The sequence below is a fragment of the Podarcis filfolensis genome, assembly GCF_964270895.1.
Source record: "Podarcis filfolensis genome assembly, chromosome: 5".
In the NCBI taxonomy this organism is placed as follows: domain Eukaryota; kingdom Metazoa; phylum Chordata; class Lepidosauria; order Squamata; family Lacertidae; genus Podarcis; species Podarcis filfolensis.
In genome coordinates, this window is record NC_139608.1 from 99513947 (window position 1) to 99530387 (window position 16441).

Here is a 16441-nt window from a genome sequence, read left to right on the forward strand (position 1 = left end):
ACCTTGGGTTAGTTGGCAGAAAGGAAGTATGCAAATGCAATAAACAAACAAACAAACCCAGCTCCTAGAATGCTCAGGTAGCAAGCAGAGCTCTGTGAATCTGAGGCCCCACCATCTAAAGTGCTTCTGCCTTCATCTCTCCCACCTCTGTTTTTCTTAAACAAAAGAGTGATGCAGTAAGGCACATGCCAGCTAACCCACTCAAAATGATTAGGATGTGATATTCAAAACTGAGCTTTCTATTTGATCACAAATTCTCTTGCCATGGTGGTCTTGACGTTATCTTAAGTAGGCTTTTCAGACAGACTATAATTGTTACACAGAGGTTTCCTGAACCCACAAGAACTGAATGGAAAAGAATATTTCACCATGCATAGCTTTTTCCCATTACCATGCTAAAGTGGAAGTGAAAGCTGCACAAAGCATATTTTCTCTTCCACACAGCTCTTAAAGGTACAGAATGCTTGAGGGAGTCTAGGTGGGGAAACTCTGGCTTAACCTGGAATACTAAACACATGAATTGGCTATCAACATTAGGCATTGCAGCAGATGTCAAACCCTTTTGGTGGCTGCAAGATTTCTTACCAACATGAAGGTATGGAAGGGTGGTATAACCAGTGAACATTGCCTGTCATTCAAAACCTACCCACATTCGGATCAAATGTGGTGATGAACCTGGATTGTATTGCCCATGATTGCTGTGGTTTGGTCACTTGCCATTACTGAATTCCATTGTAATACTCTATTTTGAGAGACACTGAGCAAAAATTATCATTTCCAATGGTTATGAATATTTCACCATCGGTCCACCACAGTTATGTGTGTGCCTTTGTTACAGGAGAACGCAGCGGCTGTCAGGTGAAGAACTTTACACCATGAGAACATGAACTCCCTTTTTTGAAGGAGTGGTTAGAGATTAAATAGCCTTAAACTTAGGGATGGGTGAAACTTTCCAAAATGGTTTCTCATTTTTCCTATCTTTAGTTCAGCTCTCCATAGTTCCACATTACTTTGTGGATTTTTCTCATTAAATTTATCAGAATATTAGTGCATGTTCTTCCAAATGGACACATTTTAAAAATGCAATTTCTACTAATATAATGTGTATTTGCATGTTACATACATGCAGTTCTATGCACACTTTACCCAAGTATATGAATTTTTGCACACGTTACTTGGATGGATAACTGCATTGCAAAATTCATTTTGAAGGATGGCTGTGTTTTGGTTCTTGTATTGTTTTAGAAAGTACAAATTACTGCATTTTTCGCTCCATAAGACATCTTTTTTCCCTCCTAAAAAGTAAGGGGAAATGTCTGTGCGTCTTATGGAGTGAATGTGTGGTCCCTGAAGCCGAATTGCCTGAGTGCAGGGGCAAAAATCGGATCGTGCGTCATGAGGAGGGAAGGCTGCAGAGAGGAGGCTGTTGGGGTTCCTGTATCGGGCATATTTTGGTGTGTGTGTGGAGGCGTGTGAGTCATGTTGCTGCACGGGAGAGCGTGTGGTTAAAGGGGGCGTTTGAGTGTCCTTGTGTGTGGCGCCTCTCGATCGATGTACAGCATCCCAAGGCTACCATCTGTTCATCAGCCCTGTTCCCCTTGCCTAATTATTGTAGCGCCTTCCTAAGGATTCAATTGTGACTCCTATTTTGTTTTGTGCTCCCCACCGCATACGGTTTTAACTGGGCGGTTAAAGTCAGCCGCTGCTCCCCGCCTTTTGCTCTCGTCCCTTTCTGGCAGGGAGCGCACAGCTGCAGTGAATTCCTTTCCTGCCCTCTGCCTCAGGGTCTTACTGCCCACCCTCTTGTATTTTTGGTTGTTGTGTTTGCTCGGAATGGGCCAGCGAAGGCCCATTCCCCTTGCTCAGCGCGTCTGCTTGCTACGAGGTGACGCGGCTAGGAAGGAATTAGCAGGTGGACACGATCCTTTCCCCTTCCATTGCTCAGCGCCGGCCACAGCACCGTCACCTCGCAGCAAGCAGACACGCTAAGCAAGGAGATTGGTGGCAGACAAATGCAACAGAGAGCAGGGAAATCCCCTGCCCTCGCGGCAAGCAGAGGGGAAAGGATTGTGTCCTTCCTGCTAATGCCTTCCTAGCCACACTGCGCGCAGGCTCCAGCCCACACGGCTCAGCTTCCGGCAGCTAGGAGCACAACTGGCAGCTGCCGCCGCCGCCTCCTCTCTGTGCTCCGGTGCTGCTGCTGCTGCGTGCCAGGGATGCACAGGCAGCCGGAAAACATGCAGGTGGGGGAGAGAGGGGGAGGCTGGCTTGGGGGGGGGAGGAGAGAACTTTTGCCTTCCTTTCCTCCCTTCCCTTAAACCCCTCTCCTGCATCATTAGCCACCTCCTTCTCCACACGCCCCACGCGTGCTCCTTGTCCCTTCAGTGTTTTTCCTTCCCTCCCCACTTAAAACTCCTATCCTACAACATTTGATTCAGAATATTTTTTTTCTTGTTTCCTCCTCTAAAAACTAGGTGCAACTTATGGTCAGGTGCGCCTTATGGAGCGAAAAATATGGTAGGTAGGTTTAAATGCAAACTGAATCAAATTTCTCTTACATCTCTACCTACAGGTTAACTAGCAGATACTCAGGACAGTAGAACAACCAAAAATATGTGGTACAGTCTGAGAAATATCACAGTACCAAAAAGTCAAACAGGGAAATAGATCTCAGAAAAGTACTATGGAAGTGTTTTATGAACATACATAGAAGTACAAACGCACTAAGAATATTCCTTGCAGTTGGATATATGTTTTTGCCTTTAATTACACTTCCTTTCAGTTGCCTCTGAGGAAGAGCAAAATACTCTCTAAATATGTTACATATACATTAAGTATCTACTTCCTAACAATCCATTTCAGCAGTACCTTTCTGCGGTCAGCATACATGTATGTCAATGCACAAAAACAGTAGCCCTCCCAAGTTTGCTTACAAAATTAGAGCTTTCAGGAACTCCTGTGTTAACAAGCAAGCAAGGTGGGTCCTGTGCTTTTAGAAGCTGGACCTTGACTGTCTTAAGAGTGACAGGAGGTTATGGGAGGAAACACCACTGCTAGCCCTCATTCCTCAAGTAAAAGAGCTCAATGATGAGGGAAATGCATTTTAATTTTCCCACATATATTCCAGGATTAAGCTCCAGCACTGAGAACAGATGCTGGCACAGATAAAACTCTGCAGGAGGCCCATTTTAAAAGAAGTTGCATGTCACTACCCACCCTTTTCATATCACATAGAAACCCTAATCTGAGCTTTACCCACCTATATCAGGAGCCTGTGGTAGTCAGAAGAACACATGTGAACAGAAGATGAGCAAGCAAGAAACCTGTTAAACCATTTCCTCTCTGGACCTAATTTCAGCTCAGTCTGCTTTTTTCACCTGCCTTGGATACCCATGCACTGCTTATTGGTGCCTGCATCACTCTTTCACCATACCTTTGCAAAGGAAACAGCCTAACGGTTATGTTCAAATTGGCACTGCTTATTTATTTCTCTCCATATACTGCTAAGATAGCTTCTGGTTTGTTTCTGTCCAGCATAGAAAAGATGGGAGAATTGGGTGTGAAATGGGCATTTATGACATGAGCAGCATGTACCAGCATGCTGCTTGCTCATGTTACACCACAGCTAATGTTTAACTATGGTTTAACGACTGAAAAATAAACTCATGGCTGCTGTATACATAAAAGATTCATTGTAAGATAGTAGGTTACCTCCAGGTTCATCAAGGTAGAAACTCATCTCTTTCTTGTCTTCTCGCTGACCGATATGGTCATAAGTAATTTGTGGAATAGGCAGCACTGTCTCCCCTGGATTCATTATAGGTGTGGAACCATTATCACGCCCAAGTTTTCCTTTCCTTTTGTATCTTCTGCTCTGTAATAAAACCATTTCCATACCAAAAAAAGTATGATACAAAAATTTCAACTTCTACAGGCTTGGAAACCCCAGTGATTAAGAAGTATATAAATAACTGAAATAAATGGTGTGTGGGCAAGTTGAGACTTGCATACATTTTTAAAGGGTTCATTTGAAACAATCAGCATACTTTTTCATCTGAGACTTCTTAAGAAGTTGGCAACCACAGACCATATTAACGTTCACCTGATATACTCTTCTATCTTTACTGCCTGCCATAGAACCACAGCTTAGCTACCCCACAGGAAGTCAGCCTTCAGCTCTAACACAGGTATTTTTGCTCTCTGAAGAAATGACTGTCATACCCCAACATCCTGAAAATGTGGTTACTAGAGTCTTACAGGAAATGTGGGGTAGCTACATAGGAACCTCTACAGCTGTCCAGACCACACTTACTATTCAATCCTACACAAGTCTACTCAGCGTTCCATTGGGTCCAATGGGGTTTATACACAGGGAAGTTAGTGTAGGGCCTCCTTCACACACATTATGAATTAATAAAAAAATGCGATGGGCTCACTCACATACACATATCAACATTGTTGAACTTTTTTTAGTTCTGCCCAAAATTGTTTTATGGAAAATTGGCAAAAACGGCACTGCCAACATGGGCTGCCATACATCTTGTTGATTTCTTACCAGACACTGCTGCCGACTCCAGTATTCCACGTATGTCCGGGAAATCCCAGGTGTATGGCAACCCTAACATTTCACTTGATTCTTGAAGACCGCAGTGACAAATGTGCATCTGAGAACCAGTTACAAGTCAGATGCTAAATAGTAGTTGTTGTTTGTTTGTTTGTTTGTTTGTTTGTTTGTTTGTTTGTTTGATTTATATCCTGCCCCTCATCAGATTCCCAGGGCAGCTTGTATTCAAATGCCTTATTTAGATTAAAGCTTTTCAGTTGCATCAGAGAATAACTCCTTTCTGAGACCTGGTCCATGAATTCATTTGTTTCCCCCATCTTTACATGCACCTTGCTTCCTTATTATATTGTATTATTATTATTGTAAGCCATTATTTTATACCGCAAACTTCCTGAAGTGTTTTTCTGAAAGTAAACAAATTAAGCCAACAAGAGGCAAAGTCACCGTAAGTTTATTAAATAGAGCAAAGTACAAATTAACATCTGGGACATCAGTAAAACCCTGATTTTTCTTTTTATGCAGGGTCAAGTGATTTGATTTGATATTGATTTAATATCTGGATTCCACTTTTCCAACAACAAATGATGAGCTCAAAGTGGCTCACAATAATCACAATAGCATTTTTAAAAACAAACCCAAACTTTGCAATTATTATAATAACAAACATACTAACATATTATGTGGGGCCCACTGTGATTTTGGCAACAGATGGAAGTACTGGGCCTGCGGACAGGCCCTGAGTCTGCCTCCTGGAGTCCCCGTTGCTTGTGGGAGCTGGTGGGTCCATCAGCCAATCAGGAAAGTGTGGGGAATTTAATCATTTAATGGTCATATGGGAACTTTCTGTCTGTGTGGGTAGAAGGGGTCTCTAACTACCTGTGTGGGTTGAGATCAGGATTATCTGTTAGTGGGGACAGATAGTTAAATAGCGCTCAGTTTGAGATAAGGATTGGCTGTGAGCAAAGTTGGTCTATTTGAGTGGAGCTAGCTAGGCAGAACAACCCAGCTTTGATTGAATAAGGGGAAGGCTAGGATGGCGCTGTGGTCTAAACCACAGAGCCTAGGACTTGCCAATCAGAAGGTCGGCGGTTCGAATCCCCGCAACGGGGTGAGCTCCCATTGTTCAGTCCCAGCTCCCGCCAACCTAGCAGTTTGAAAGCACATCAAGGTGCAAGTAGATAAATAGGTACCGCTCTGGCAGGAAGGTAAACGGCGTTTCCGTGCGCTGCTCTGGTTCACCAGAAGCTGCTTAGTCATGCTGGCCACATGACCTGGAAGCTGTCTGCGGACAAACGCCGGCTCCCTCGGCATATAGAGCGAGATGAGCGCTTCAGCCCCGAGGGTCGGCCACAACTGGACTTAACGGTCAGGGGTCCCTTTACCTAGGATCCTGGAAGGGGCTGGGAGCATCTTAATTGTGGTGTGTAAGATAACAGGTATCATAGAAATTTATCTGTCCAGTGACAGGTTTAAAGCATGAAGTTAAGAAATATCTTAAATATCTCTGCAAATAGTGTTTGCTTGAAACAGTGTTGCGCCTTTCAAAAGCAACCATATGCTATAACCTAACTGAGTGTAAATAAAGTTCAACTTTTGTTCTAAAAGCCTTACTTAGATCTTCTTCGTGAAGGAACTGTGTTCACAGGTTCCCCTTCACATAATTAATTCTGTGTTAAACAGAAATGCTACCACAAACGAGTAACTATGGACCTCTACTGTGTAATACAGTGGGAGATTTATCTAGCGACGCATCCAAAATATCTGTCGCATTACCCAGCACCATCTTCATTGAGGGTGTCTGTCACACTGCCATTCTGCCAAGATGACAACATTTAATTTAAATGGTGGTAAGAAAGACAATGGGACGCAGGTGGCGCTGTGGGTTAAACCACAGAGCCTAGGACTTGCCGATCAGAAGGTTGGCGGTTCCAATCCCCGTGAGGGGGTGAGCTCCCATTGCTCGGTCCCTGCTCCTGCCCACCTAGCAGTTCGAAAGCACGTCAAAGTGCAAGTAGATAAATAGGTATCGCTCCGGCGGGAAGGTAAACGGCGTTTCCATGCGCTGTTCTGGTTCGCCAGAAGCAGCTTAGTCATGCTGGCCACATGACCCGAAAGCTGTACACCGGCTCCCCCGGCCAGTAAAGCAAGATGCGCGCCGCAACCCCAGAGTCAGCCACGACTGGACCTAATGGTCAGGGGTCCCTTTACCTTTACTAAGAAAGACAATGTAGCACAATTAATGGTTTGGATCCAACTTACTTAATTTTGTGCTCCATTACAGTATTTAAGGTCCATTAAGTGACTTCCTCTTAATAATATTTTCTATGGGGGAAAATGAGATAAAAAGGAAGGACAGAAAAAGTACTTCTGTTGTCTGACCTTCCACCCACTAAAGATTCTGAAAGTGACCTGCTTTCTAAAGCCTTATAATGCCCACCTGTATGGGTAAGCCTGTGAGACTCATGGCTACAAGGGGAGAAAAACAGAAATTTTCATCAATTTGGTTACATTTTGTTATGTCATGGCATCTGACTTCTAAGATGTGGCATGTGATAAATCTATGGGTTGTAGCTGACCAAGTCACATTCAGTTTATCCCCACTGAAATTAGTGGACAGTTAGTATGACGGGCTCTACTTGGAGTATAACAATCCTGTGCAAATAAAATATTTTAAAAGCTGTCCTGGAATAAAGAGTCCCTTGCTAACTGAGGAATGACTTCTTTTATAGGAAGGCATACTTAGATTAGAACATGAACAGCTGGACAACAAGGTAAATTACTGTTTAAATATTCTTGGAGTGGGATAAAATGAGGGCTCAGCCACACTTACCTTTGCTAAGCATTTCTAGGCACAGGTCTGTGGTTTAAAGGTCTTTAAACAACAGCCGTTTTTATTTTGCCACAGCACTTTCCCTGCAAAAACCCACTCTTTACTGCTGAATCAGAGCAAACAGCAACCTGTGGAAAACCCAAACTGCCATTTGTTCCAATTCAGCATTAAAAAGCAGGTTTTTCTGAGGGAAGTGGCTGGGTAAAAGAAAAAAGTGCTCGGACACAGAGCTTTAATGTGCAGACCTGTGCCCAAAAAGGTAAGTTTGGATGAGTCCTGAATTTTACTTCAACAGGTTCTCCAGTTCTCCTAACACCTGAACTGATTCTATGGAGTTCCCAAACCATGTATTCTGTGTTATGTTTGTTGGATGGAAAGGCAGGTTATAAATGTAACTAATAAACCAATGTGCTCCTTCTGACCTGTTTTCTGAGATTTGGGCTAGATGGTGCTGCTGTTTTCTTTGCGTTTTGAGCTGTGGTGACATAGATCTTCCATGTAGCTGTGGAATTGTATGACTTCTCTGCTGCATAACACCTCCACAGAGTCTGCAGGACATAAAAAAAAACCTCTTGCTAATACTATATATAAAGACGGAAAGTACATAACCTCTCTGTAATTAAGTAGTGTTACTTGTCCTGCATGAACAGTGCAAAAGATTTCTACCACAAGTATTGTGAAAAAAATTAGTTCAAATGCAGTTCTCCCTTGCCACCCATTTTGCTTTTATAGAGGTATGATTGATTGATTGATTGATTGATTGATTGAATTTCAATCTCAGGGGGTCACAGGGTGGTTCACAGAATAAAATCAAGATATAAAACCACAAAATACCTAATAAAAATAAAAACAGCAACCCAATAACCCCCCCACAAAAAAACACATTTTGAAAGGGCATAGGATGTAAATCGGATTAACCAAAGACCTGGTTAAAAAGGAACATTTTTGCCTGGCACCTAAAGGTGTACAATGAAGGTCCTGGGCAAACCTCCCTAAGGAGAGCATTCCACAGATGGGGAGCCACTGCAGAGAAGGCCGGTTCTTGTGTTGCCATCCTCCAAACCTCTCAAGGAGGGGGCACATGAAGGAGGGCCTCTCAAGGTTCAGGTAGGTTCATTTAGAAAGAGATGGTCCTTGAGTTATTGTGGTCCTGAGCAGTTTAAGGCTTTATAGGTCAACACCAGCATTTTGAATTGGGCCTGGAAACTACTTAGTAGCCAGTGCAATCAGACCAGGATTGGTGTAATATGCTCAAACCGTCTTGCTCCGGTGAGCAACCTGGCCGCTGAATTCTGCACTAGCTGAAGTTTCCAAACCGTCTTCAGATGCAGCCCTACGTAGAACGCATTGCAGTAATCTAACCCTGAGGTTACCAGAGCGTAGACAACAGTAGCTAGGCTATCCCTGTCCAGATAGGGGCGTAACTGGGCCACCAGCTGAAGCTGATGGAAAGCGCTCTGGGCCACTGAGCCCACCTGAGCCTTGAACGACAGCAAAGGATCCAGGAGTACCCCCAAGCTATGAACGTGCTCCTTCAGGGGAAGTGTAACCCCATCAAGAGCAGGCAACCTCCCAGCCATCTGGTCTAAAGTGCCTCAGTCTTATCTGGATTGAGCTTCAGTCTGTTGGCTCTCATCCAGTCCATTACCGAGGCAGGACACTGGTCCAGCACTTCCATTGCCTCACCTGCAGATGTAAAGGAGAAATAGAGCTGGGTGTCATCAGCATACTGCTGACAACGTACTCCGAACCTCCGGCTAACCCCACCCAGCGGTTTCATGTAAGCAACATGGGTGATAGGATTGAGCCCTGCAGTTTCCACAGGGCTGAATAGCATTCCCCAAGTAATAGAACCACCACAAAGCGGTGCCACCCACCCCTAGTACGGAGAGTCACTCCAGAAGGATACCATGGTTGATGGTATCAAAGGCCGCTGAGAAGTCGAGAACAATTAACAGGGACATGTTTCCCTTGTGTGTCTCTCGACAGAGGGACCAAAGCTGTTTCTGTGCCAAAACCAGGCCTAAACCCCGATTGAAAAGGATCCACAAAATCAGTTTCTTCCAAAAGCGCCTGGATCTGGTCTGCGACCACTCGCTCCAGAACCTTGCCCAGGAAAGGGAGATTAGCAACTGGCCAGTAGTTAGTTAGGTTTTCTTAATTCATTGATTCAGTAATGACAAAAATATCCAGTTGTGGAATTTATTTATTTTTTGACAAGAATACTACAAGGAAAGTAGTATTTACTTGGAACAGTGCCAAATTAGTGTGCACCACAGGACACATGTAGTCTGCTCTGCCATTGGTTAGTGAGGTTTTTTACTCTAGCCCCATGGTTCCCACAGGGAGGAAATTTGATTTTTAAGGAGGGCAATTCAAGAATGAGTTATTAACAGTGAATGGCCTTTTAGGCTTCCTCCACATGAATAGGAGTTCACTTTTTGAATAATAAGAATTATATGTCACGGGGGGAGGTATCAGGATTTTAGAGATGCTTAGGTGGGGCATGGCCAAAAAAAGGTTGGGAACCACTGCTCTAGCCTACAGGTTCAGGGAGCAGGCCATTCTGCTGGTGAATGTTCTGTTCTGTATTATGCCATGAACATCACAAAGTTGAAGACTGCATTAATATTTAACAAAGCAGAGGTCTATTTTAAAGTAATAGCTAGAATGTTAAGAAATCAGTCCAATATACTCTTAGGCCAAAATCACAATTGCATTTTATAGCATTTCAATGATCAAAAAAAATTCTTCATCTAATGTCCATTACCACCATGCACAAGTTTTGTTTTTCCAGCTCAGAAGGTGGAATATTAAACATCCACATGAAACACTTCTATTCACGGTGGCACAACTAACACAAGACGGTTAAAATGCAAGTGTAAATCCACCTTCCCACATGGTCATCAGTCAATTTAAAAACCTGACATGAGAGACCTTAAACTTTATTTCTTTCCCAACTGGCAAACCAACAGTTGGAGGGGCTCAAAAGTGCTTGAAGTTGGCCATGTGACATGAACATCATTCATGTTTGCAAGTGAAAGTTTTTAACACAGGATGCTGCAGCCATCTGCTCTATTCCGAGATGGAAGTCAACATGAGGGCCAGTTCTTAAATTCTAACCTGCATTTCTCTCAAAATTTTAAATTCAAGATTACCTGCAATTCTATGTTACTGTTATTTGTGTGCAAGGCTTTCTACCAATGTACAGGAGTGGGTGTGTGCATCAGCAGTGCAATGCAATGCACAAAAAGAATCTTGTTGTACTTTCATGTACAACAACATGCTGTTTGCTTCCCTCCCTCCCAATGTTTTATCAATGCATACATGCGCATCACTGAGGAAAGGTGCACATGAACTGAAGGAACTGAAAGCTGAGGCAAACTGTACATGTTCCAAATCAATAATTCATAATGGAAATTTTCCTAGTTAAACTGGAATTCAGGAGGAGAGAAATGCAGGTGCGGAGATAACCACACAAACAATAAATTGATGGCACAGAGAAGGGCAGGAAGCGTTCTGTTGTTTCTGAAAATGTGACACACACACTGCCTCCTCCTCCGCAGCCTGGAGGTGGCCCAGGGAGTAACAAAAGGCTAGAGATGGTGACACATGGGTGCGCGGAGGCAGCCCCCTTCCCAGCTGCCCAGAGCTCCCTACCCTGAGGCAACTCAAGGCTGGGCTGAAAGTTCTCCAGTGACATATTTGGCGCAACATTTGGAGAGAATGGACAGGTTATATTGGCTCTGGAAGTAACTGACCTTGACACACATACACCATGGCCTGTTTCATGTCAGCAAAAGAACGCTTTCCGGTTGCTGCCAGATTTCCCCAGGATTCCTCTAAACGTAACTTTACATCACTATATAGTATCACTCCAAAGGTGTTCTGGGAATCAAATGATGGCTGCTTCCACTGCCACCAGGACGCGGGTGGCACTGTGGTCTAAACCACAGAGCCTAGGGCTTGCCGATCAGTAGGTCGGGTGGTTCGAATCCCAGCGACGGGGTGAGCTCCCGTTGCTTGATCCCAGCTCCTGCCAACTTAGCAGTTCGAAAGTATGTCAAAGGTGCAAGTAGATAAATAGGTACCGCTCTGGCGGGAAGGTAAACGGCGTTTCTGTGCGCTGCTCTGGTTCGCCAGTCATGCTGGCCACATGACCCGGAAGCTGTCTGTGGACAAACGCCGGCTCCCTCGGCCTGTAGAGCGAGATGAACCCGCAACCCCAGAGTTGTCCGTGACTGGACCTAACGGTCAGGAGTCCCTTTACCTTTTACCACTGCCACCACCACTATCTAGGATAAATTTGGCCCTTTCAAGTTCACTGAAATGCCCCACACATGCACTGCAAATAGTGGAACATTACAGTTCAGACTCCAAAATCCTAAGTTAATACCAAGACACTGTAGCAGAGTATTGCTCTTTGTAATCTCTTTTGTTGGGATGGTGAGAAGTTACAAACGTCAGTTCACTTTCTCCTATTTCTTCATCAAGTATTTACCTGAATTAGAGATGCTGCTGCAGGTATTTGCCTGTTGAAATGTTTTTGACGTTGTTTCTGTTGTACCTTAAGTGCAAAGCCGGAACCCAGGATGCCCTGAAAGTCGAAAAGCAGTTGAAGAAAACTGCATTTAATGCTTACATGTAAAAGTAAGGTACGGAATCTGCAGTAAGCGACAGGGGCGTAGTGGGGGGGGCTGCCTCGGGCACATTTTTCGGGGGGGGGGAGCACTGCACAGTTAGCTCCTTCCCCCGCCCTGCCAGCCCCAAGCCACTTTGCAAGGCTAGGATGATCCAAGGTCTGCATTGGCCAGCCGGGCTCCCCCCCTGCACAGTGGGAGGGGGTTGCTCCAGCAATGGCAAGGCCTGGGCTGGTGCAGCAGGATCTTTTTACCCTCTGCACGCCCAGGTGCGCACCCACCCCAGGTGCTAACAAAGCATGCTACGCTGCAGGTAAGCAATACATTGTACACATCAACCACTTTCTTAAGACATCAGCAATGTTTACAAACTGACTTAATAATTATTTAAGTTCTGCACTCACCGCTGGAAGAGCAAAGAAAGAGATGGCAAACACAGAGAAGCAAGACGCAATTGTCTTGCCAATCCATGTCTGTGGCACTTTATCACCATAGCCAATAGTAGTGACTGTTACCTGTACAATAGATGAAAAATAGTTTACAAAAAGGCTGTAATGACAATAGTCTGAAAGCTGGTTCACATTTGTATAGATTTAAAATTGAAGTACTGTGCATTTCTGTCAGATGTAGCTCATCCTTCTCCAGGCACAAGCTCTGGGGAAGCCAATTGTGCTAGTCTGCCATAGGAGGCAGCATGCAGAGTGCAGCCAGCCAGGGCAACAGCTCCAATAAATGACTCCTCTCCCTGGGGCAGTTTTGCAGCATTAAATAAATATTTAAGGGATTCCACAATCTCCCAAAACATAAGCACTTATTTGGATTGCTTATATGTATAAGTTCACCTGAAGCATGGTGGGCGGGACACGGCACAGTATTGAATCAGGATTAAAATCACTGGGAGGTGTGCTTGTGACATGCATTGGGAGGGGGGACCCAATTTTAACATGGGTTTGTAGCTCCTCACATTTGTCAGCTTATTTCTAGGTTTCTCTGTCTTGATGTTTTGGTCACACACTGTGAATGTGCTTAGGATTGCTCTTGTTGAGTCAAGTGACCAGTAGGATGCAGCAGAGGGATAACTTCAGGGGGTGTATATTTGTGTGTTTATATATGAGCTCCTTCCTGCTGGCATGTTTGAATACTATACTTCAAATCTGATGCTGTCTTGACACTCTGTCATGGTCTTCTGCTTTGTTCTGAGCCAGCTTGAAAGGATTTGTTTGCAGAAATAAGGGATATAAACGACTATAATAAATAATAATGAGGTGCAATGGCCATAATGCTCATTCACATTCCTCTTGTGCATGACTCAGATAAAAAAGAATGAGAATGTGAGATTGGGTTCCGGGAAAATGTGGTCTAGCATTTTTTTTCCAGTGGTCGACCTCCATATGCTCCTGACCGGGAAGAGATGAAGAGAAGCAAAAGAAGGGACGTATCACCACAACCAGTAGCAACAACTTCCCTGTTAATTATGCTGTGAATGAAAAAAGTACTTTCTTCTGCTCCTCTGAATCCATTCCCAAGCAATTTAATTGGCTGGTGATGGTTTTGCCTTACACCAAGTATACCATTAACTTCACAGGTTCGATTCATGCTTGCATAGCAAGATTTAATTTTTTTTAATATGAAATGTTCAGATTTAAGTACTTCGCAAAGTAACTTTGGCCTTGCTTCTCTTCTACAACCTACAACACAGAGTCTTTTTGTACTATTTACTCTTAACACTAATTTCAATCAAATTCCTGATTCTGAATATTTCACTGAAAGGGTGATCTTGCAGCACTGGATATGACACAAGAGATGCACTTACCACACCCCACCAGAGAGCATCAGCATAACTGGAAAACCCTGTTTGTCCCTCCTCATCCACTGCATCCTTCTCAGCGAGATAGACGAAGTACGATGAGAAGATCAATCCCAAGAATCCAATATACAGCGTAGTTATTAGTTCCTAACAGGAACAAAACTGGATTACTGATTGGAAGCTCTCTTTGTACAAATGCTGATTTTGGTTTAAAAAATTACTCATAACCATTTCATATTTTTAATAAAACATATCCAGTGATGCTGGTCTGCTTTATGACCTGTGGCAGTCATGTCTCACCTTTGAGTTGATATGCTAGCTTTTATACATATTCAAACAAAATTTTGAAGAGTATGCGTTTCTGGTGAACATAGACTAGAATAAATCTTATTTTAAAAAGCAAAAACAAACCCCACTGTGAGCTGGCTACCCAGAGCCTGGGCCATATCCAAGAGTATGCTTAAAGTCTAGCCAGTGAAGCACTCAAAAGTGATTCAAGTTAGCAGCTGAATGTACTGTTACCCTGTTTGTCAATACAGCTGAGGGTCCAACATGGATCCCTATAGGACTAACTGCAGTCATTTTTAGGTACCAAAGCCCTGGGCAGGCAGGCAACATTGGAAACACCTGCTGCCCCAGCTAGAAGGGCACCAGTTGCTGGGGCGGCTCTATAAAGCCAGCCTACCCGAGGGGCGGGGCTGCCCCCAAAGCAGACAACACCAAAGGGGGTCGTTCCTTTGGGGGAAGCACTTTGGGGGTGAAACGAGGTTGTGGGCCAGCCCCTTTATGCTAAAATTATGGTTTTAATTGGGATGGGGCTTTAACTTGGGTGGGTGTTGTTTATTTGGGGTGGGGTTGTTTTAAATTGTTCTTAAGTGTTGCATGTTAATTTGTATTTTTTTAAAAAAAAATAAGGCTGATTAATATTCTACAGCCTTTTAAATGTGTTTGTGGAGGTTATTCACACTCACGCAAGAGGAGCCCATCGCATCAGGAGGATGATGTGTTGCCTTCCTCCAGTTCCAGAGTTGCCAGTTCAGGAGCTCTAATGGAGCCCAAGTCTCTGTTGGAGTTAATGACTGCTAAAGCAGGAAGGGCCTCTCTCATGGAAGGCTCTGAGATAGGGCTGCATGTCCTGTTCAAGGCTCGGTCTGAGAATGGCAGCTGCTCTGCTGTTGTGCAGTATCCAGCCCAAAGCCTGTACAGAGCTATCTCAGGCACTAGAGAAGCCTTGCCTCACCTTGCCTCTGTACTGCTGAGGCCAGGGATTAAAAAAAAGAACACACTTATAGATTGCCCCAAACCCTACATTTCCAGGTGAGTTCATTTTCACCATACCTGATGTTAGAATAAGAGTTTTACAGGTATAAACATATTCAATAACCTTCCCATACTCAATACCTGACGATGTATGAATACAACAGATCCCAAGAGCCTCCAAGTGCCACCCTGTCGGTCTACATGAAGCATGCGAAGTATCTGCAAAAAACGGATTCCCCTGTGGAAAAAATGGCAGAATGCAGTGAGAGCCCATTAGACACCGAAGGCCTATCTGTGAAAATGTGAGTATATTTTCTTCTGAATACTACAATGAAATTTGAAAACTCATTAGTACTAACAGTACTCAGTCAAATAAATAATTTATCAGTTAGACCAGTCAAAGAAGTTGTTGAGCTTTTCTTAGGGGAGCTCACCCCTTAAATAGCTTATCTTTTTCGCCCACAGCCTGTCGCGCAACACATAGCGCACCAAAGGGTTCTGGTGAGTTCCGGATGAAAAAAAGTCCAGAGTCAGACAAAACCAACTACAGTGGCACCTCTGGATGCGAATGGGATCCGTTTCAGTGCCCCGTTCGCATCATGAGCAGAACACAACCTGTGTCTGCATGGGTCGCGATTCGCCACGTCTGTGCAAGATGTCATTCTGAGCATCTGCACATGCGGCAAAACCCAGAAGTAACCTGTTCCGTTACTTCCGGGTCACCGCGGGATGCAGCCCGAAAAGATTTAACCCAAAGTGTCTTTAACCCGAGGTATGACTGTAGTAGCTTTGTGGGACAGAAGAAGTAAATTTTATCTGCTTCCTGGGGCAGATCTACGAAATTTTAGTGTTACATTGCTCATTGATTTTGCACATAGCTGTGAAGGGAACGGAGTGGAAAAAAGCTTGCTCCACTCCGGTCTGATTCCAACCCTTGCCACCATGGACTGGTCTGATCGGCCAGAATTCAGAATTGGGCCTGGCAGGAACTCCCGCCCTCCTACACAGCCAGCACGGGGGGTTTCCAACTACAAGCCACCCAGGCCAGCATTGCTCCTGGGGGTCAGGACCCATTTCTATGGGCTGCAACCAGCACCCACCCCAGGACTGGATAAGTGGCCATTATCTCACCCTCTGGCTTCCACCACAGCTCCCAGGGAGCTCAGAGGAAGGGAGATGCCTTTTGCTTTTTGTCTCTTTCCCAATTCTCCTTTCAGAGCAAGGCCTTCCTGGTTTCCTTTTTCACAAGCAGCTGTCCTGTTTCAATCTGTAGCCTATGTGCTCCCAAACAGCAACATATATGTGATATGCAGATAAATGCATTTTTTGTATGCAATGTT

The 16441-nt window shown here is 44.3% G+C and overlaps 1 protein-coding gene across 7 annotated transcripts in view; it reads right to left on the reverse strand.

Moving 5' to 3' along the window:
- The window catches only part of LOC310763441 (potassium voltage-gated channel subfamily KQT member 1-like), a 793949-nt gene that overhangs the window by 258676 nt on the left and 518832 nt on the right, over positions 1-16441 (reverse strand). For all 7 annotated transcript variants that reach the window (XM_083615632.1, XM_083615636.1, XM_083615634.1 and 4 more), the window contains 6 exons: positions 15243-15339; positions 13848-13988; positions 12439-12549; positions 11896-11991; positions 7817-7942; positions 3712-3874 (listed from right to left, as the gene is read on the reverse strand). In XM_083615632.1, the coding sequence (XP_083471758.1) occupies positions 3712-3874; positions 7817-7942; positions 11896-11991; positions 12439-12549; positions 13848-13988; positions 15243-15339 (734 nt within the window). The remainder of the gene's footprint in view (positions 1-3711; positions 3875-7816; positions 7943-11895; positions 11992-12438; positions 12550-13847; positions 13989-15242; positions 15340-16441) is intronic.